Source organism: Sebastes umbrosus, chromosome 7 (genome assembly GCF_015220745.1).
Source record: "Sebastes umbrosus isolate fSebUmb1 chromosome 7, fSebUmb1.pri, whole genome shotgun sequence".
NCBI lineage: Eukaryota > Metazoa > Chordata > Actinopteri > Perciformes > Sebastidae > Sebastes > Sebastes umbrosus.
The window spans coordinates 22196132-22217404 of NC_051275.1; the positions used below are offsets into that span (position 1 = coordinate 22196132).

Genomic DNA, 21273 nt, shown 5'->3' on the forward strand with positions numbered 1-21273 from the left:
CCTAGGATGTCCTCTTTACAATACACCAGGGGTTGATAGAGTAGGTGAAAAGAGTAAGATGATATGCATGTGGACAAAATGTTCAGTACAGAGGACACATGTCAATGGCCTGGGTCTGAGGAGGATACACCAGATGTGGCATTTGATGTTTTTGTTGTATATTTCAGCTACTGTGTCTTTTAAATAGGCTAAAATGAACTACATCAAATAAATATAAGCATGGTATTATTTATTGCAAGTTTCCAATCAACTATAACTTTACAAATGAAGTCAAACGAATAAAATATCTCCACTAGGCAGAGATAAGAGGTTTACGAGCAGCACCTGAAGGCAGCACAGAGAGGCGTTTCTCTGCGTCGCCTCCTGCCTGTTCACCCTGTTCTGACTGCTCTCTCTCTCCTCCTCCTCCTCCTCCTCCTCCTCCAGCCTCCACCTCCTCCTCTTCTTCCTCTTATTTCTCACCGCATCTCCTCCACCACCTGCCACAGCAGCGACGCAGCGATGGAGAGCTGCTGCACATGATCATCAAGCTGCACGAGGAGGATTGAGAAAAGACGCACAGAGAGAGAGAGAGCGATAAAGAGAGAGAGGAGACACCGAGAAAGAGAGAGAGAGACCTGAGCGGAAACAGAAACATATGGTTCGTCTGAAGAGCGGCTGTTTGTGAGGACTGCTGACAACTTATTCAACCACCTTGATGCAACTATAAAGGCACATTTGATTCATCTATCTCGTTTTTTTTAACACTTCTTTTTTTTTCTGTGTGCTCTCTCTCACCTGTGCTGCTGCTTGCACACACCTCTCTGTTGGTTTAGTTTGTGCATGGCTGGATTGCGGTTGTTTGCACCTCCCTAAACACGTACATCATCACAAGACCTGCTGCAGCCTACAAAAAGCTTCTTGCAAAGAAGGAAATTGAATTACACAAGTTATTCCCACAGAAGCAGAAGAAGAAGAAGGAGGAAAAGAGTGGCTGGCTGTCTCTTCAGTGTTTCCTCTGGGCCCAACAGGAGTCTCATAGACCCTCCTCTCTCTTCTCCTACCCTCCTCTTCCTCGGTAACAAGCCATGTCAGGACACACTGTGACCATCCCGGACGACCGGGCGTTTGCCAGCTTCAAGGCGGAGTGTCTGTGCGAGGAAGGCTGGAGTGCGAACCACAACAAGGGGGGCATCACGGTGTGGACTCAGGGTCTGGAGGAAGGGAAGTCCATCCACAAAATCAAGGTGAGACTATATAACCTCAGGTATATATGAAACACAAGATATAGTGCAAAGTCACCCTAGAATATGTTAAAATACAACAAAGTGTGAATTAGATAACATAAGAGATATAAGATATTCCTTTATTAGTCCCACAGTGGGGACATTTGCAGTGTACAGCAGCAAAGGGGATAGTGCAAAAACAAGATGCATCAGCTAACACAGTAAAAAAAGAGCTAAACAAAGTGTAACAAAATATGAACCATTTAAATGGAAGGAAGTATAAAAAAAGGAGCAGTATATACAGTATTGACAATAAACAGACTATTAACAAAATTGCACAAGTGGAAAATGATATTGCACAGTATGAATTACACCTGAGTAGTACTGATGGTGTACAGTAAAGTGCAGTTCTTGTCAGTTTTTTGGTGTGTATGTGGTCTACTTGGAGCAGTGCTGGTTGTGGAGTCTAACAGCTGCAGATCTGTATAGTTGGGAATAAAGAAACCTCAGGTATGATGAAACACAAGATATAGTGCAAGTCCCCTAGAATATATTAAAATACAACAAAGTGTAAATTAGATCTGTATAGTTAAAAATACAGAAACCCTGCTGTGTAATCCAGTTGGCAGGGAAGTGCTTTTTCTAAATTCCCATATGATTCAAACTGCTGACATGCTTTAACTGCTGCTTTTTGCTGCATGCAGGTAGTTGCAGATGCTTCTCCAACCCACTAACAGCTTATTGCATGCATTTCAAAGAATTGTATTGTATGTAGATGACACAGCATACTATATACTGTATGTTGTCCCTTTTGTAAACACACAAACTAGGGTTGCACCTATCTGACTTTTTCCAGTCCCGCTACCGCTACCTGGGTTTTGGGTATTGGATCGGTACTCTGTATCGGCCGATACCCAAAACCCAGGTATCCCTATCGACAGTGTTTAAATAATAAGCTGACATAAGGCAACATAAGGCTTTACTTAAACATCGCTTTCCTAACTTTGTAAAACAAAATATTACAAATAAATAAATAGATATAAATTAACTGAAATGTTATTTATTATTAAAATGAATCATACACCAGCAACTTGGTAAAAAAATCTTAAAAATTAACAGGAATTACATTTCAGGTGTAAACCTTTTTAATGCAGCAACAAATTGGTCAAAACTTAAACAGGAATTAAAATGCCAGTATATAAACACAGAACTGATTGTTACTGATACCCGATCCAGCTATTTGAGTCAGTGTCGGCCCGATATCCAATCCAGTATCAGTGCATCCCTAACACAAACAAATAGTTAATAGTCCCAATATGATGCAAACAGTGCAACTGTAAAGCCTGCAGTGTGTGACTTGTTTTTAATATCATTGTTTAGTGAACACATCCTGTGTTAGATTCACTAATCTATTTATAAATGTGTTCAGTGGTGGGGTTGTGAATCTATGCCTGATGCACACTATGGTACTATAGAGAAGTGAGAGGCTCAGTCGGGGGGCCGGTTTAGACACCATTATCCTCTGCCAGTGAAACTATTTTCAGGTCTCTTCCCAAAAGCACATAAGGTAGTGTTGAGTATAATGTGTCAGGTCGCTTTGTTGACTTCATTTGGATTTGGTTTTGCATACAGTTTGTCATTTGACAGCACAAGGAAGTGAAGAAAGGCTGAAATAGTACAATAGACAATAGAACTGACCTTGGCTGAAAAGAAGAATCAATAGAAAGAAAATAAATTGATGAGTTCAGTTAGAATCAAAGTTTTTATTCAGTGGTTATGGCTTCTGAAATTTGAGGATTTGCTGCTTTTTTCAGTTTATTCTGAATTGAATATCTTTGGGTTTATGACCAAATATGCAGGTTAAATACATCATTTTGGGCTCTGATAAATTGTCATTATTTGTAGATATTTTATTAACTCAATGATTAACCTGCCCTAGAACTGCACTCCAGTTTGACATTAATACAATGAGAAAAAAAATGTAGTTCCTTCCTGATCATTGTTTAGGTAAGATGATATCGTGACAGGCATGTGAAAGTACTTGATGAGCAAACTTTGTTATCAAGTCAAATAGCAGTCGTGGCAGTTGGTCTCAGATGTGAATGTTTATCTTGGGAGTCGATGTTGAGGCGCCACCAGAACAGCTGTGTCACTTTAAGCTGTGGGAAAACTGCTGCGTACCGTTTAACACATTATATTTGACCTTGTCATTAATAGTTCTGGGACACAGACCCAGACGAAAAAAACTAATTCAGCACATTTGTGGCAAAAACATACATACATGGGAATAGATGATTAAAGAAGTAGTTTGCACACACGTTAAGATACAAAGTGACAGTTTGATACAACTTTCAGCTCCTCTTTTAATTATATAGTTAGAGAACATCATCAATTATTTGAATACAATTAAGTGCTGTAAGCCATGATGTAGTTTGTTGGCTCGGCAGGCGATCATGTCTCGCCTTGACTGGCTGTCTTAAGTCGCCAACTTACAGTACATTCACATACTGTATATTTACTGAGGTTGTATATAACTAATTGAGCAAATGGTGAAAGATTTTCATCCAAACAATGTGGAAAGTTCAACTTGTTCTGCATCTTGTCACCAATTCTAGCATATAAATTAGGAGAAGATGAAATTTAATCACATTTTCTTTTGTCTTGTCCATACTATGATGAGTTAAAAAATATCTATTTTAAATGAAATGTCTGTTCAATATCCAGAAATGTTCTTGTTGCTCAGATGATGACAGAATGGATTGGCTATTTAATTTTTAATGCTTATAAGTGGCTACTTATGTTTCTCAAGCTTGGAAAAAACATCAGGATGGTCGATTTGTGTAGTACTATTTGTAATTTATGTTGCTACTCTGGTTTCTGCCTTTGTCTTTTCTTTATTTTCGAAATAATGGTGTCTTGTAAGCCTGTTTGGGTTTGGCATACTATGTATGCATGTCACAATAATAATCAAATCAAATCAAGTAGCAATTGGGAACGACAGACCCCTGGAATTTGTTAAAATTGATCAATAAATTAAAAAAGATATCGTTGTTATACTTGCAGTTCACTTTGCCAGTGTACACTACAGTCTCCGCTTAGCCTCAGACTTGACTGACTGGCAATTTAGTGCTTAACTGGCTCAAAATCTCTTGTAGTGTTGTCACTTATACTTTAAGACAGATTTTGCTTCACAGCTGACAGTTTTTTGGGAGGTTGCTTCCACGCTTCTGACTTTTAAAGTACGTTCTGCTCTGACCTGACATAAAAATCTTATTACTGGGATACATTGTCCTCTGTGTAAACGTGTGTGTGCTTTCCTGCTGGTGTATCCGGGTACAAGGAGCGTGAGCCAGCCACCAGGTGTTTACTTTGTTAAATAAAGTGGTGTGTGTGCATGCATGGGTGTGTGTCTGTGTGCCAATGGGTGTGCAGGGGTGACAACAGTGGAGGGATCTTACAAGCCCCCCACTATCTACTGTATCTTCGTAACTGTGAGGCAGTGTGTGTGTGTGTGTGTAGTGAATGGGCCAATCGGGATGGTGTAGATCAGCCTCATTTAACTGTGCGATTCCTCAGGGTATGTCCTGTGTGCAGAAGGAGAGGTGTATCACGTCTGCATCAGCTGGGAATAAAAAGTGTGTGTGTGTGTGTGTGTGCGCGTGTGCAGAGGGTAAGGACAGGTGTGTTTCCTCAGGACAGCTTGGCAAACAGAGAGAAGTAGAAAGTGCACACAGACACACATTTAGAATTTCAGTGGGGCTCCTACTGTATCTAAACCTGCCACTTTATCTTTATGTAAATACGACAGTTGGAGGAGCTTTATTTTGCATCATTCAAATTTGAATTCAAAAGGGCTTTATTGGCATGGTAAATATTAATTTACCATGCCAAAGCAAGTGTGAAATAACAACAAAACATGTACATACAATAAGTAAAGATATGTAAGGATATGTTTACACAGCGCTGGGTAACGTTGTGATAAAATATGTAAATATAAATTGGTAAAGTTTAACTTAAAAGTACAAACAGAATTGTTTTTATTCTGCTCGTATATATACAGTATATAAGGATAAGTAAAGTTAACTTAAAGGTCCAGTGTGTAAGATCATACAGTGAGATGAGGAGATTACAACCAACTGAAGCCTCTCCCATGTGCCAAGCAGGTTGGAGAGCTACGGTGGACGACGCAAAAACACGAATGACCCTCTCTAGAGTTCTCTCTCACTTTTTGTAAGACTAGCGTAGGTAATTTGGAGCAGAGCCAGTGCGTAGAGGTGGTTTGAGTGATGTATCTGTTAAACCTGCCCTTTAAGGGAACAGGGTGTACTGTTAAGGACCTGGCAGTATCTAGCAGTGAAGTTGCAGATTACAACGTCTCCCGTGTGCCAAGCGTTTAGGATTGCTACGGTGACTGATGTGAAAACGTGAATGGCCCTCTCTAGAGCCAGTTGTTGTTAGGGTGCTTAGAGTGTGTGTGTGTACGTGGGAAGTGAGTGATGAAGCAAGAGAGAGGGAGCGGCAGTGACGGGAGCCCAAGCAGGAAAAGTTAACCAAGTTTGGTTTGTCCGTTCTGGGCTACTGTTGAAACATGGCGGTGCAACATGGCGGTCTCTGTGAAGGGGACCTATATAGATATAAATGGCTCATTGTAAGCTAACAAAAACACAGCATTTCTTATTTTCCGGTAATTATCCACTAAAGAAAACATACTTATTAATATTATATCCCATTTCTGCCTATAGATCACCGTAATTGTTATACACTGGTCCTTTTAAGATATGAAATGTAGCCATTGCAGTTAAAATATAATGTATAGTATATAATAATAATAAATATAATTCATATATAATACAATACATTCTCTATCTCTTGTTTTCTATTAGTCTGACACACAGCCAATCTGCCTCTCATTTCATCTAAACTCTGACACGGCACAAGTTTATTATATGCTCAAAGGTGTGTTGGTTTGGCTAGGGGCATCCAGCGATGCCACAGATACAGCTCATCTATTTATAGACGAAATAAAAGCATGCATCTTTGCTGATGCATGTCGAATGATTAATGTGTTGAGACTCTGCCTCTCTTCCTGTTTCCCCCTCTCCACTATAGCATTAATAGCAGTGAGGAAAAAGCGATATATCCAAATCAGAGAGTAAGTGAGAGCGAGAACAGACTGACAATCATCATTATCATTAGCGGCCTAATCATCATCAGCCCCGTTATCCTCGTAGTCATCGCCACTGCCATGTTCATCAATAATGACTTGTGGTATCACGGTGTAATCACAGCTGTAAGCGTCATCATCATCAACATCGTGTCATTTGTCAGCACATGACTCCACACAATGCACAATGCGTGGGTGGGTGTTAGTGTGTTGGTGGTTTTTGTTTACTCTAGTTGACAAACTGTCAGACTGCCTCACTGGAGGCTCCTGGGTTTGCGTTCTCCCCTGCTGGCACACAGGGAAGCCCGGCTCTGAATCACACACCCGCTCCCTCCATTTTTTTATTTATTTTTTTGATCATAATCGTCTTCCGCAATCATGTATCAGCACCCAGGGGAGCAAATGATGAGAGTTGACGTGTTGCAGGGACAGAGCGAGGAGAGAAGAAGAGTGGGTGAGACAGGGAATAAGGGAGAGAATGAGTAGTGGGTGGAGTGGGTTTGATGTGCAGAGGTCAGAGGTCATTAGGTGTTCGGAGTGGGCAGTGGCGCCCACTGCGGACTCGGACCAGGCATGAAGAAAAGACTCACACGCACACACATATTCTTTGTGCACCTATTTGTCTGCCTCTTTGTCTCCCTCCGTTTCTGCTTTATCTCTCTGAACTCCCTTTCACCCGCCTCTATCTCCGTCTCCTTGCCTCATCTGTTGACTTCACTGAATTAGAGTGTAATAGAATTAAGCACACGTGTACTTAGCTAGCTGTATGTCTTCATTCTGCACTGAGCGTCTTTCGCTCCCTACAGTTCTCTTCTCTTGCCTTTTCATTTGGTTTGCCTTCGTCCTCCTACTCCTGTTTCAGTTTGCTTGTGGACACAATACATCCATTATTCTCCCTGCTGGTCTTTTCTGACCTACAAGTTCTCTGCCAATCTGTCTACACACACACACACACACACACAGGCGGATATCAAATAGGAGACCTTACTGATACTGGTGTACTGTCATTATTTGCTTATGATTGCCTTCTGTAGATATAATACATTTAATATTTGCAGTATCTTTTCTGCTGTGGCAACAAACATGGCTTTGGCACAGTTAATGTACACTTTATTTAGAAAATCCCATCATACTGTATAGGCTACAGCTCGCTGCTATAAGTGCACTTTTCTGCGGCCGGGAGGCGTATTCATGTGTTTCAGGTGGAAAGGAATTCTCTGTAACATAGGTCAACATGTCACAGGATCTGTTAACTGGTTGGGTACTCTCTAGACGCACTTTGCCGCTAAAAGTTGAAATTCTCCCAACTTTTAGTTTGGCCGCACTTCGCCGCAAAATCAAACGGCTGGAGCTTTGGAGCGGCCGCTGCATCCTTTCGTAGATATTGCATGGCAGCACTTCGCCGCTGGTCTGGTGTGAATTCGGCGTAACAGAATATTTGTAAAAGTTTGAACTGTTTCTAATAGACTGACATTGCATTAGTTTAGGCAAATCAGTGTCAGATGACTCTACAGATCACTAATGCCATTTAAACAGGCAAGGAGCTCATCTTTGTAACCTGACAGACTGACTTCTTCTCTGGCCTCCTACATGATACTCCATTTAGCACTTTCAATTTCTTTTGATCCACAGTTTGGCTGGTTGTGAAGCCCTGTGAGATTGTGGCTATGTCTAAGGGCCATATGAAATTGATTTTAACAACAGCAACAAGTGAGCATAGCTCTCACATACAGTGCACAGAGTGATATTGTTGTATTTTAGTAAAATACAATTTCTTGAACAAGTGGGTTGGCAGCCAAAATCTGACAATGAACTTCACTTATTGTGGGTCTTTCTGAAATGGTGACTTTTTGGTGTGTCTGTCAGTACCATTAAACTAAGATGCTAAACATGGTAAACATTATACCAGCTAAACAGCAGCATGTTAGTATTGTAAGAACATGTTAGCACTGCTGTGCCTAAATACGTCCTCACAGAGCTGCGAGCATGGCTGTAGACCCTTAGTCTTGTTATTTTACTCTCTCATATGACAGAATTATTAGTCTGTGGTTAGTAAAAGATTTTGCAGATTCATATCTGATTGAGCACTTCAGATAACACGTTTTAAAATGGCAAGTGCATATTTTGTGCCGTTACACCAAAGAGAGCTGTTCAGCCAAATGTAGCATAAAGTTGGTGATCATTTTCTTAAATGAATCCCTCGGGGAACAAGGGAAAGAAGATGGTGCAGATTGAGTTTTTATCCTCCTGGACTGATTTGTAATGGGAGTTAAAGTCATCTGGGACAGACAACCAGCCTCGGTCCATTTCTTTCTCATTTACTCTTCTTCCCTTGATCTGTTTTTTTCTCTCGGGCTCTCTTGGCCTCTCACTTGCTTCTCTTTGAGTCTCTCTTGTCCTCCATTGTTCTGTCCTCCTTTGTTGTTGTTATTATTAAGACTAATTCCCCCTGGCAATTGTAACTGTAGTAACAGCTTTGCTCGAGGGCTGCAGACCTCTCTTTGCACAGGGTGTATGTACAGTGCTATCTACTCCAAAAGCTGACATAGGCAGCAGGAGTCCCCATGGTTTCATTAATACACCATGACACACTACTCTATACTTGTTCCAAATCAACAAGAACAGATGTATAAACAATTAATTCCTCTTAGATTCTGCTTTGAAATTTATCCCTATAATTTATGTGATGATTTTTTAAAGTAGAATCTAGGACGTGTGTGGCCTCTGAATGTCTAAAAATCAGACCCCCCCGCTTAGGCCTGACACGATAATTACATTATCAACTTATCGTACGATATATGGACATGACCTTGATCATTTTTGCTGACCACTGTAATGCCCGTTTTGTTAACATTTTTGCGTTTGTTTTAGGGCTGTCAACGAATATTCTAAATTAGAATATATATTTTAATAGTAAAAAAAAAACACTATTATTGAAAATCAATATTGTATTGTGAAAAAAAAGCACCAATAGTGCGGCTGTCTGCCTCACGTGCACTGAATGATGTATGATGGGAGTCACGCAACGTCACTTTCATTAATTGAAAATGAAATATAACGTTAGGTCAAGCTGAACAAGGAATAATTCAACAACAACCGTAATGATGGTGGAGAACTCGGCCGTAAGAGAGCGACACCGTGTCCTAACAGCAAGCGCTACGTTACGTCATGTAAAGAAACCATGTACCTATCAGCTGTGCACCCGATGGACAGATGGACGCTAGATATTCGAATAGTTCAAACCTATGTATTTTTTTAGAATGAATATTCAAACCTAATTTTTGGCCAATTTTAAAGCAAAGTTTATATTATCATTATATCAGTGACATAAAATGGTCTCAAAATTACATTTATCACAATTATTTCTGGGATATATGGTCCAACAAAAATAGTTATGGTGACAGGCCTAGTCCTGCTCCCCCTTCACTTTCACATACCGTTTGACAGACTGGGTACGTGTCTGTCTCTGTCCTGTACTGATTGTGTTTTTCCATTTTAGAGCTCAGGTCTAGTAATGACTCATCTGTGGTCAGTGAACTGTCTCTTGATTCTCTCCTAATTTTCTCTTCCTCTCTCACACACACTCTTTCTCTGCTCGCTGACACTGATACTCTCTGCCATCTGATGTCTAATTGTTTACACGTCAGTTGCCATTTGTGTGTGCTTGTGTGTGTGTGTGTGTTTCTTTCAAACTGAGCGCATTCAGGGTCCCTCAACTGTTGTATTTACGCGCATCCTCTTGATTTATTTATTTGTTCCGTTTGCACATCAGATTAAGTGTGGATGTTGAATTTTGTGCTCGTTTTTGATGTGTTCACCAGGTTTGTTGTTTGTTTCACACCCACCTTTTGTCGACATGAATGCCGACAAACTCTGCAGCTCTCCTCAACAACAGCACAGTACTTTACCCTTAATTTACGGGATGCAGCATCATTAAAATCTAATGGATTTTCTTACTTTGTAGCTTGCACTGGAAAGAGCGTGATCAGTGCAATAGCATGAGTTTCGTATGATAAACTCAATAAATCTAGTTTAGTCTATTATCCGGCTATGTACATTTTCTTTATTGCCTAAAAATGAACACTGTCTGTCTTTCTGTCTGTGTCTCTCTCTCAGTGTCGGATGGTGTGTAAGGACGTGTCAGCTGAGACCATGTACGACGTTCTCCATGACATTGAATACAGAAGGAAATGGGACACAAACGTCATCGAGACCTTCGATATCGGGAAACTTACGGTCAATGCGGATGTCGGTTACTACTCATGTATGTTACACACTCGACTGTAAACACATGCTGTCTACAGAAAGCATTCATTTGTCATTAATATGATTTGTCGTTGTGTCGGGAAGCAGATACACACATAAAGTGCACATTGATCAACAGTACGTTAATGTTTTGTTCATCAGATGTATCTTGTGTGTTAACAGGGAAGTGTCCAAGTCCTCTTCGGAACCGCGATGTCGTCACGCTTCGCTCCTGGCTGCCAATGGGGAAAGATTACATCATCATGAACTACTCTGTCAAACATGTTGTGAGTACGCACACACACTCGCACACATACAGGGCTTTTACATGCTCAGCTGGGGCCCTGCTCACTCACCTCTATTTAACTCATATGTGCTCAAGGGTGCATTGTGAAACAAATGGCCCGTTTTGAAATGAGTGCACATTGATTGAGTGAGCAGTCATGAACGTTGATCCGGTTTTGCAACACTTAAGGGCGTTGTGCTATGTGAAAACAAATCCTTAAATATTTGTGCAAAGGCAACAATATAAATCTGTGTGTGTGTGTGTCAGTCATTTAAAACAACCACTGCATCCAGGATGTAAAGAGAGTTTGGCACCTTTCCAAAGAGAGATCATCCCCATACATCCTGCCCTAAATGCTTTCACCTGGGAGATTGATAGATGTATTGTGTAGTAGTAAGTGTTCAGTTTAAGTGTAGGGTAGTTAATTAGATTCAGTTGAATACATTGTGTTCATAGTTCAGCTTCCAGTTGTGCTTTTTAAGAACCTGAAGCATTTGAATGCCAAAGGCCAGTAAAACCAACAGACTGATTAGAGAGCGCTGAGACCACGTGAGTGACTTTCAGTTTGGAATCAGGCCTAAAACCTCAGCCTTGTACTTTGGCTGTATTTCTGTGTTTCTTTTCCAACATGAAGAACACAACAAGCACTATCCAGTGTAAAAGCTTGTACACATCACCTCTCTCGAGGGCTGCAACAAACAATTAGTTTCATTAGTGATTGATCTTATTTTCTCGACTAATTGATTGTCTGGTTTATAAAATGTAAAAAAATAGTGAAAAACGCATTTTGCAAAGTCCTAAACAGCTTTTATTTTGTCTGACTAACAGCCTAAAACCAAAAGATATTCACTTTATTATCATATAAGACAAAGAAAAGCAGCAAATCTTAACAATTGAGAAGCTGGAGCCAGATAATGTTTTGCAGAAAACCTACTTATTTGATAATAGAGCTGCAACAATTAATCAATTAGTTGACAGAATATCTTTGAGTTGTGGAAAAAACAAGACATTTGAGGATATCATCTTGGGCTTTGGGAAACACTGAATAACATTTTTCACTATTTTCTGACATTTTATAGACCAAACAACTAATCGAGAAAATAATCAACAGATTAATCGACAATGAAAATAATCGTTAGTTGCAGCTCTATTTGATAAATCTTTATTAAAATAGTTGCAGATTCATTTTCTGACGATCAACTCATCAATTAACTGAGGAATTGTTTCAGTTGTACCTCTCTCGATCAGTCTTCCTGTCTTTTCTTCTCTGTCTTTCTTGCTTTTCTCTGTCCCCTTTTCCCTCTCTGTTTCTGTTTCTCAGTTTCACTCACTAGTATAATGTTTACAAAAGGATAAGACCTCTCATGTGACTCTTAGCTGTCGACTTCCGCCTTCCCTTCCGCATTCCTGCTTCAATGAGTGGTTACAAACATAATAGACGTTGCGTGTCCGTGTTCCATGTGTGTGTGTGCATGGCTTTGTGTTTGAGTAGCCAAGGTCACTCTATCTGTATAATCAGTAGAATTTGAGAGCTTGACTTGTGGAGTGCAGCTGAAGGGGATCCTTAGTAGAGTGCTGAGTTCACACGTCCACCGCCAGGAGTCTGTCCACTTATACTGTATTTGACACTACATTCGTGCTCGATCCCATGATTAATAACTAGAGGTTAACGATGGTAAGTTTTACAAACTGTCGTTATCGGCAGAACTGGGCTCCGATAGTGTATGGCTCCGCACTTTCCACCAGTCACGCGGGATATACATCACTGTTTTGCATGGCGGCTCCATACATGAAGTCGAGGTAGAGGGGGAGAAAAAAAAGTTCTCTCTCGAATATATAACGCAACACTATCAGCTCTTTGTCCACGACACAAGACAGGCAGACCGAGAGGAAAATAAATCATTTAACTTGCTTAGCAATTTGGCATTCTCTCTTCCAAATAATCCAGGCGTGTAACTATCCATTCATGATGAATGAATTTGCACACTCTAGGATCCTCCTTATCTCGGAAATATGCACCAACGTTAATGGTTTGTAACAACTACTTTTCAGTCAAACATGGGGAACAATTTTCAGGAATCATTCTTTGAGATCCAGCTGCCACTGCCCTGTAGTAACTGTCTAAGTCTAACTTGTTCTTGCAAGAGAGGCCTATATTTATATTAGGGCTACAGCTAATGAGTACTCTATCAGTTGATCTATTGAGCACTCTTTTAGCACCATGGCTCCAGGGATGGCAGTGCTATTATTGGATGGATGAAAGTTTGTACAGACATTCATGGTCCTCAGAGGATGAAGCCCACTGACTTTGGTGATACCTTGAATTTTTTAAACAATACCTGCAAAACTAATGACATTCCCGTCAGCCTCAGCTGATTCGTGCAAATATTATCATGCTAACACGCTGAACTAAGATGGTGAACATTGTACTTGCTACACATCAGCAAGTTAGCGTTGTCATTGTGAGCATGTTAGTATGCTGACGTTTAGTTCAAAGCACCGCTGTGCCTACAGTACAGTACAGTAAGCCTCACAGTGCTGCTAGCATGGCTGTAGACTCTACTCTATGTTTTGTTGATTCATCGTTGAATATATAAAATGTAAAAAATAACAAATGCCCATTGTAGGTTAGCAGAGCCCAAAGTGATGACTTAATAGCTTGTTTTGTCTAACGATCAGCCAAATAACATTGTGTAGGATTTGGTGAAATCTAGTGATGTGGTTGCAGATTGCAAAGAAGAAAACACAGTTATGAATATTATATTCCATTTCTGCTAATAGATTCCCCGAAATGTTACACACTGTTCCTTTTAAGTAAATGTTCTGCCGCTCAACTAATCGACTGATTATCAGGTCAGATATGAGGTTTACTGGTATGGCGGATGTGTCAAGACTGTAGAGAGACACCTCATTGGTGACTAATACTTCAAATCCTCTAGTCTCTCCTACAACAAAAACTCTATATTATCTCAGAACATTATAATGTTCACCAGAAACCTGCAGATGTAATGAAAGCTGTCATTGTACTGTCAGCAGAAACGCCTACAGTGTAGCCTCCTAGTAGAGAGGTGCAGGCACCAAAAATAGGAGTCAAATAGTCGGGAAATGAGAAAGCAGTTATATGAAGTTCTCCTCTGATAAAGGTTCTTTAGCAGACCGCTGATCTGTGTGATTATTAAGTGTGCCTGTCCTAATTAGCACAGGCTAACCAGTACTGTACTTTATCATCATGAATAATAATCTTTGAGATATATATATATATATATATATATATATATATACAGTCAAAGGAGCCAGCAGTGGACTAGTGAGCCTTTACTGCTGTTTTTCACAGAGTAGTGTGGACTGGATTTGCATCAGAAATATGACTGTGAAGCAGGAAATCAGATTGACTGGCAGCAGAAAACACATCACAGAAAAACCCCAGAATGCTCGCCCTGCACATCGTATGTCGACCATTTGACAGGTGGACACAAAGAGCTTTTTTTAGGAAGGATTTCTAAGTCTTCTCTGCTTTGGGTGCATGTGTGTGTCTTTTACATTATAGATTCATTAAAGGGACTCAATGTAAGAATCCGAAATTGCTTGTTAACAGTGACACCTGTGGCCGTTGCGTCAGTGACAGTCAGTTTCTGCACAAACTGTAACTTCCACTGCACATTCACGTGATATTCTCAAAGCTAAACTAACTCTCTTCTGCTCCATTGCTTGCTCGTTTCTCCACCGCTCTCTCTCTCTCTCTCTCTCTTGCTTCACCACTCACTTCTCATGTGCACACATACACACTCCCATAACACCTTTTTTTGTGCTTCCGTGGAGTTTGTGTTGGAGTCTGATTGTGGTGGAGGCTGGTCGTTTGTTTGAGTTAGCGGACGCCATTTCTAACCAGCCGTTAGCTATCCCTGTAGCTGCGCTGAACAGAGTAGGCACACGCGAGTGAGCATGACGCCATGATGTCACATCCGCTGGGACACCGACCTGAGTCCTTCACATAAAAAGCAGTCTACAGGCTGAGGAAACATAGTCACGGAAGGTCTCATTTGTTAGATTAGGTTACAACCTGTTCACACATTTGCAATAAAAAACGAATTATACGTGTAAAAAGTTACATAAATTCCCTTTAAATCTGGAAGTACCAAAAATGAATGAAGATTTGACTTGGCTCCTTGTCCTGTTTAAGGTTTGTACATATACTGAATAAGGATGTTAATTCCAATATGAATCTGTGTGTGTGTGCGTGTGTGTGCGTGCGTGCGTGTGCGTGTGTGTGTTTTGTCTCTACAGAAATACCCTCCTAAAAAGGACAAGGTGCGAGCTGTGTCCATTCAGACTGGCTACATGGTCCAGAGCCAGGGGCCAACCAACCACTGTACCCTCACTTACATGGCCCAGGTAGATCCACGAGGTAACTACCACACACACTCACACACACACGCACTCACACAAAGGCAATCTACAGCAAAATTGCACAAGGACAAACTCATACAGAAATGAATAGAAGTACACACAAACAAGACTGAAACACACAGGTACACTGACACACACACACACACCCAGGTGCTCAACGCATGCTCAAAGTTCTAATGAATGATTCATTCCCCTGCCTTTATGTCAAAATGAGTCGCCATAGTAACCATATGAAGGACAGAGTCTATTTCACTGGGCCGCCTCGCTTTGTCCTTCTTCTCTCTTTTTCTATTCATTAATCTGATACTCACATTAATTCCCTTCTTGACTGTCACACTCATGTAAGAGCTAATGGTGTAAATGTCTTTATTCACTGGTTTCTAATGTGTGTTGCAGTTGAGTAGCAAGTTACAAAGCCCCACTTTGATGTTGGGTGACATGACATGTAATAAAGCAAATTTTTAATCCGTCTCTTCTATATTTTTACCCTCCCTCCTCTTCCTCTCTTTCTCACGCACTTTCATTCTCACACTTTTTCTCCTTCTTCCTCTGTTCACTCTGTCTCTCTTTGCAGGTTCGTTACCCAAGTGGGTTGTCAACAAGTCTTCCCACTTCCTTGCTCCTCACGTAAGTCTTTTGCAGATTAATACAGATTGTGAGTGTGTGTTTGGCGACGCGTTAATCCCCCAGGCACTTATACAAGCAATTTATAATCTCTCCTACACATTCCAGAAACATACTGTTTTCAGTATTTGTTTGTCTGTTTGAGAGTGTGTGCATGTTGAACTAAGGCAAAGATTCTCTGGAGAGCAGCCTGGGATGGAGGAATCCCTTGATGATGGGCAAAAAATAGCAGCTCAGCGAGATACACAAATCCCACTGAAAATTACCATGCTGATGACTTCAACCCAATAAATACAAAAATAATTTTCTGTCTGGGTTTGTTTTATCAGGATTCATTTATAATTTGAAATATAGTACATACTCTAGATACATAAAAATTAGGGCTGCAAAGTAAACGCGTTAATAACGTGAAAATGAATGTAAATCTAATGCCACTAATTTCTTTAACGCAATAATGCAGAGATATTTAGGCTGTACAGGCTCAGAGTGAAGATACTGAGTGAAGATAGTGTCATATGACACTATAAAAACCTAAGGAATCCATCAGTACCAAACATGGCATACTAGCTTGTCGCGAAGGAGGTTAAATAACACACAGGAAAAACACACAGGAAAAACTGGCATGGCCATTTTCAAAGGGGTTCCTTGACCTCTGACCTCAAGATATGTGAATTTAAATGGGTTCTATGAGTACCTGCGAGTCTCCCCTTTACAGACATGCCCACTTTATGATAATCACATGCAGTTTGGGGCAAGTAATAATCAAGTCAGCACACTGACACACTGACAGCTGTTGTTGCTTGTTGGGCTGCAGTTTGCCATGTTATGATTTTATCATATTTTTGCTGCTAAATGCAGTACCTGTGAGGGTTTCTGGACAATATTTGTCATTGTTTTGTGTTGTTAATTGATTTCCAATAATAAATATATACATATATTTGCATAAAGCAGGCATATTTATCCACTCCCATGTTGATAAGAGTATTAAATACTTGACAAATCTCCTATTAAGGTACATTTTGAACAGATAAAAAATGTGCCATTAATTTGCGACTAATCACGATTAACTATGGACAATCATGCATTTAATTGCGATTAAATATTTTAATCGATTGACAGCCCTACTAGAAATGTTACCATTTGATTTAACTTTTTAAACCAATAGTCGTATTATTCAGTCCCGTCTGCCTTATCTGAGCATTGACCAACAATGAATATTGTCTGTGCATTCAAGTACAATCATTTCCTTTCTGCTATCTGAAGTTGTTAATGATCAATACAAATCTATAAAAAATAAACTTATGTTTTCCTACCTGTGTTGTTCATCCACTTTTTCTTCTTTTTAGGCGATGAAGAAGATCAACAAAGCCTGTTTGAAGTATTCAGAGTGGAAGCAGAGACACAACCCCGGCTTCAAGCCCTGGCTCTACCCCGAACAGACTACACTACCCAGCATCCCGCTCTCTGAGCTCAGCATCCAGCATGCTGAGAGCCTGGAGAATATTGATGAGAGCTCCCTGGCTGAGACCCAGGAGAGAGAAGACAGCGACTAACACTCACACACACACACACACACACACACACACACACACTTTCATGTATTCATACACACACAAAACGTAATGCAGGGTTACATGCATGCCTGATACACATCCATAACTACACTAATGTATATGTGATTCTATTTGTAAGTATGTGTGCAGTTGCATATGCAGTCATACTAACAGGCACATGTATGTAAGCATTCATGCACTCATAATTGACCAACTCCATCTTACATACATAATGTATGAATACATACATGCAACATAGATGCACTCACAGATACACACCCACCCACTCATAAGGGGCACCGAAAACGACTTATTCTTACAAAGTCGGTGAACTCCTATTCGTTGTAATCAGAAAAGCCGCTGTTAATGTGATTTTTCATGCCCCTTCTAGGGATATCAACGTTTTCCAATCAGGACCTAAGCAGATTATCATAGCAAAAAATATTATCAGTAAGATTTATTGTTGAAATGTTTATAGACTAACCTGACAGTGGATCCGGCTCTCATTCAAAATTATACTCCTTTATCTGCGAGTTATGTATACGAAAACATCCCAGTGCAACCCCTAATGGTCATGTATACAGCAAGTAAATACCTGTGTACACATTTGAACCAACACCATTCATTTATACTACATTTATGCACTCAGACATGTATACACACTCAGTTTGTTGTCTCTCTGTCACTCATTATGTGTCTCCATCACATTTTGTAAGCACATAATAAATATGCAGGCGTGCAGAAGGCAGCTGGAACCCCCGACCTGCAACCCTTTCATACACACACACACACACATACAGATTTCACACACACATACAGATTTCACACACGGACTGTCTGCTCCTCTAATTGAGAGATGTATGAATGTATGTAGAGTTTAAAAATTAAATACATATTCCTACAAAGGTTTTCAAATTTCCCCGGTGAGCCGTGTCTTTTTTTTTTCTGTATGTGTGCGTCAGTCCCTTCGCTCAAGTTGATGTCTGATGCTGCAGGTTTGCATGGTTGTGCTGATGCAAAAATAGTTACATGGTTGATATGATTGCGCTCTCATTCACACATTCTTTCAGTGGCACACACAGACACAAAACTGAAAACATTTTGATTTTAAAACTGCAGGGAAACGGCATGACATACAACCTATTGATAAACAATGTTTCACTCACTGGGAAGTGTGTTTGTTTGTTTGCATGCAGCCATGCACTCGCATGTGTTTAGCGTATGTGTGCGCAGTGGCCTAGATCAGAATTAGGAATCCCCCAATCTGTTGCCATGGCAACTCTGAGATCGACTCAGCACCAAAGGGAGACATAAAGCAATGATGAGAGCTTTCCTGTCAAAGAGGAAGTGACTTATTGCAGGGTGTCTGCCCTCTTCTACCTCTTCTATGTAGACAATGAGCACGTATATTGTAAATGCACCACATGTACAACGGCTACAATTTCGGTTTCCCTTTGGTGGGTTAGATGACGTGACAGTTGTCTTGCGTAACACGCACTCACACACAGTGACATGGCTTTAAGTATATATATCATAAGATGAGAAATTATTAGAAAGTCCATGAAGCTGAATCTGTCTGTGAGTGCCTCAGTAAGAGGAACATAGCGTTGTACTCTACATGTCATGCCTCAAAATATATATTTTTTTGCATGTCATCCTCTCTGACTGTTCCCTTTTTACAACATCCGCCTCTGCACCTCATAAATTATGAATGATGAAGGGAAGAGTATGCAAGAGATGCAAAAAGGCACGAGGTGTATACAGCTCTGTTGTCCTTTCCTACAGCTGCATTGACTGTTTATCCCCTCTGCCCTTGTATAGAACCATCCATCCATCCTCAGAGCCTTAATGAGGCCTCTCGCTCAGCCATCATCATTATGTCCATGTGTGTGTGTGTGTGTCAAGGGAAAGGGCTGCACGAGTGTGTGTGAACTGCGTCTCCCAGTGGCATCCCTGTATTGTCTTCCACCCGCCTCCACAGTGGGAGGAGACGCATAAGCAGCACGATGGTCGGCATCCCTCTGTGTGTGTGTGTGTGTGTGTGTGTGTGTGTGTTTCTGCATATGTGTCACACTGCCACCCCCGCTGCAACCCGGCCCACCAGGGCTGATAGCCTGGTGATGACTCATCACCACCCCACCTCCTCATTCCTCTCCAGCTCCCTCTCCCTCCACCTCTTGTATTCTCCCCCTACTCTGTTCCTCAATTTACCCCCTTCTCTGTATTTTTTCTATGTCCTCTCCCAAACTTTTCATCTTCTAATCCATCTTTCTTCTCCTCATATAACCCCTCTTCTCTGTCTTTGCTCTTCTCCTCCATTTATTCCCATCATGTCTCCTCCACAGTTTCCTCCTTTTGCTTTCCCTTTTCTGCTCGTTTCACCTCCCGTTCATCAACCCTGTTTCTCACTGTTCTCTCCCTGCCACGTCTCACCTTCTCTCACCTGTTTCTTCCATCTGTCACCTTTCATCTCCTCTCCTTATCCCTTCTGCCATCTCCTTTACCCAAGCTAATCTTTCTGGCACAGTCCCCTGATCTTTACCTGCAGGTCACAAGTAAAATGAGTAACGCAACTGCCGAGTCACTGACTTGTCACAGAGTCAGTGTGTTGTTCATCCAGGCTCCTGAAGGCTAAAATATTACCCTTTTACTCGTTAGGTCTTTGGACTGACTGTAACATGAGGGAACACAACACATTGAGACACATGTGTAACACACAGAAACACAGATTTCTCCTTCAGCTCTCTAAAAACATGTTTGACAGAGCATATGACAAATGTGTCCTTTTTTATTCATGTGAACTCACATGCGGGATATATTTAATTCATGAATGCTTTATGTCCTGTATCCTGGTACATCACGATATACAGAGTGACTGAAGTTATGGGCTCACATTTGGTCTATCTTATTAGGCTACTTTTATTGCATGCCAGCCTCCCTTGCTCTCAGTTGCTTTCATCTTGCTGATTTTACTGCATCTGAAATGCAATTAAAGTAATCCTCTTTAATAACTGAAGGTCTATTTACATTCAACATTCTCTTTATAGTATAAATGCTCTTTTCCCTTTATTATTTTGAGCTTTTTTACAGTGATGCCTTTTGAATTTCTCTCCATCTACGAGGCTCAACATCTTGATGGAGAGTTGTTGCCCTCTTCTGGTTCCTATGGAGCTTACAACTAACAAATCAACAGCCTGTCTGATGAATGCCACATCACCGCCACCTCAATACAAATATCTGTTAAGAAGTATTTCTATTCGTGGTCACAGTGCTGACAAGATTATACCAGTTTATACCACCTATTGGGTTCAGACTGGACTGGACCATAATGCAATTAAATAGCCACCTCTCATTTGGCTACAGTGTTTTGTTGTCGTTGTTGTTTGTTTTGATATTGTGATTAAAAGTAGGCTATGTAAATCTGGTGAATTCAACCAACAAAAAAAACATTTTTATATAAATTACTATCTAATTTTGTACTTTTAGCCTACATAAAATTAGTTAGACTTTTGCTCCCTAAGGAAAATTAGGTTTATATAATAGTGGCGGCTGGTGAATCAAAAAATTGGGGAGGACAGAAGGAAAACCAACCCACGGTGTCATGTCATTTTATTTATTTCTCTTATTTTGCACTTGGGCTCAGTGCTGCTTGATATTTGTGCTCTCATGTTCCTAATTGTTGTATGCCATAGGGTGGGCATACATGGGATTTTGATATTCAAATTTGTATTCTTTTAATCTGGGAAGCACTTTGCGTTTAAGCTTGACAAGTGCTATAATAATACTATT

General features: G+C 40.6%; 1 protein-coding gene across 1 annotated transcript; it reads left to right on the top strand.

Moving 5' to 3' along the window:
* The first annotated feature begins 403 nt into the window (after positions 1-403).
* On the top strand, positions 404-18403 carry stard10 (StAR-related lipid transfer (START) domain containing 10). Its single transcript, XM_037775084.1, has 7 exons — positions 404-640; positions 816-1226; positions 10486-10633; positions 10798-10901; positions 15185-15305; positions 15882-15934; positions 17278-18403. The coding sequence occupies exons 2-7, from the start codon at positions 1068-1070 to the stop codon at positions 17482-17484; spliced, it is 792 nt and encodes a 263-aa protein (XP_037631012.1). The 5' UTR covers positions 404-640; positions 816-1067; the 3' UTR covers positions 17485-18403.
* The last annotated feature ends 2870 nt before the right edge of the window (positions 18404-21273 follow it).

What these genes read in the sequence shown, in the direction of transcription:
- stard10 (XM_037775084.1), top strand. Translation starts at nt 1,068, where the DNA reads ATGTCAGGACACACTGTGACCATCCCGGACGACCGGGCGTTTGCCAGC. An exon ending in AGTCCATCCACAAAATCAAG is followed by an intron (nt 1,227 to 10,485) that starts GTGAGACTATAT and finishes TCTCTCTCTCAG; the next exon opens with TGTCGGATGGTGTGTAAGGA. An exon ending in ACTACTCTGTCAAACATGTT is followed by an intron (nt 10,902 to 15,184) that starts GTGAGTACGCAC and finishes TTGTCTCTACAG; the next exon opens with AAATACCCTCCTAAAAAGGA.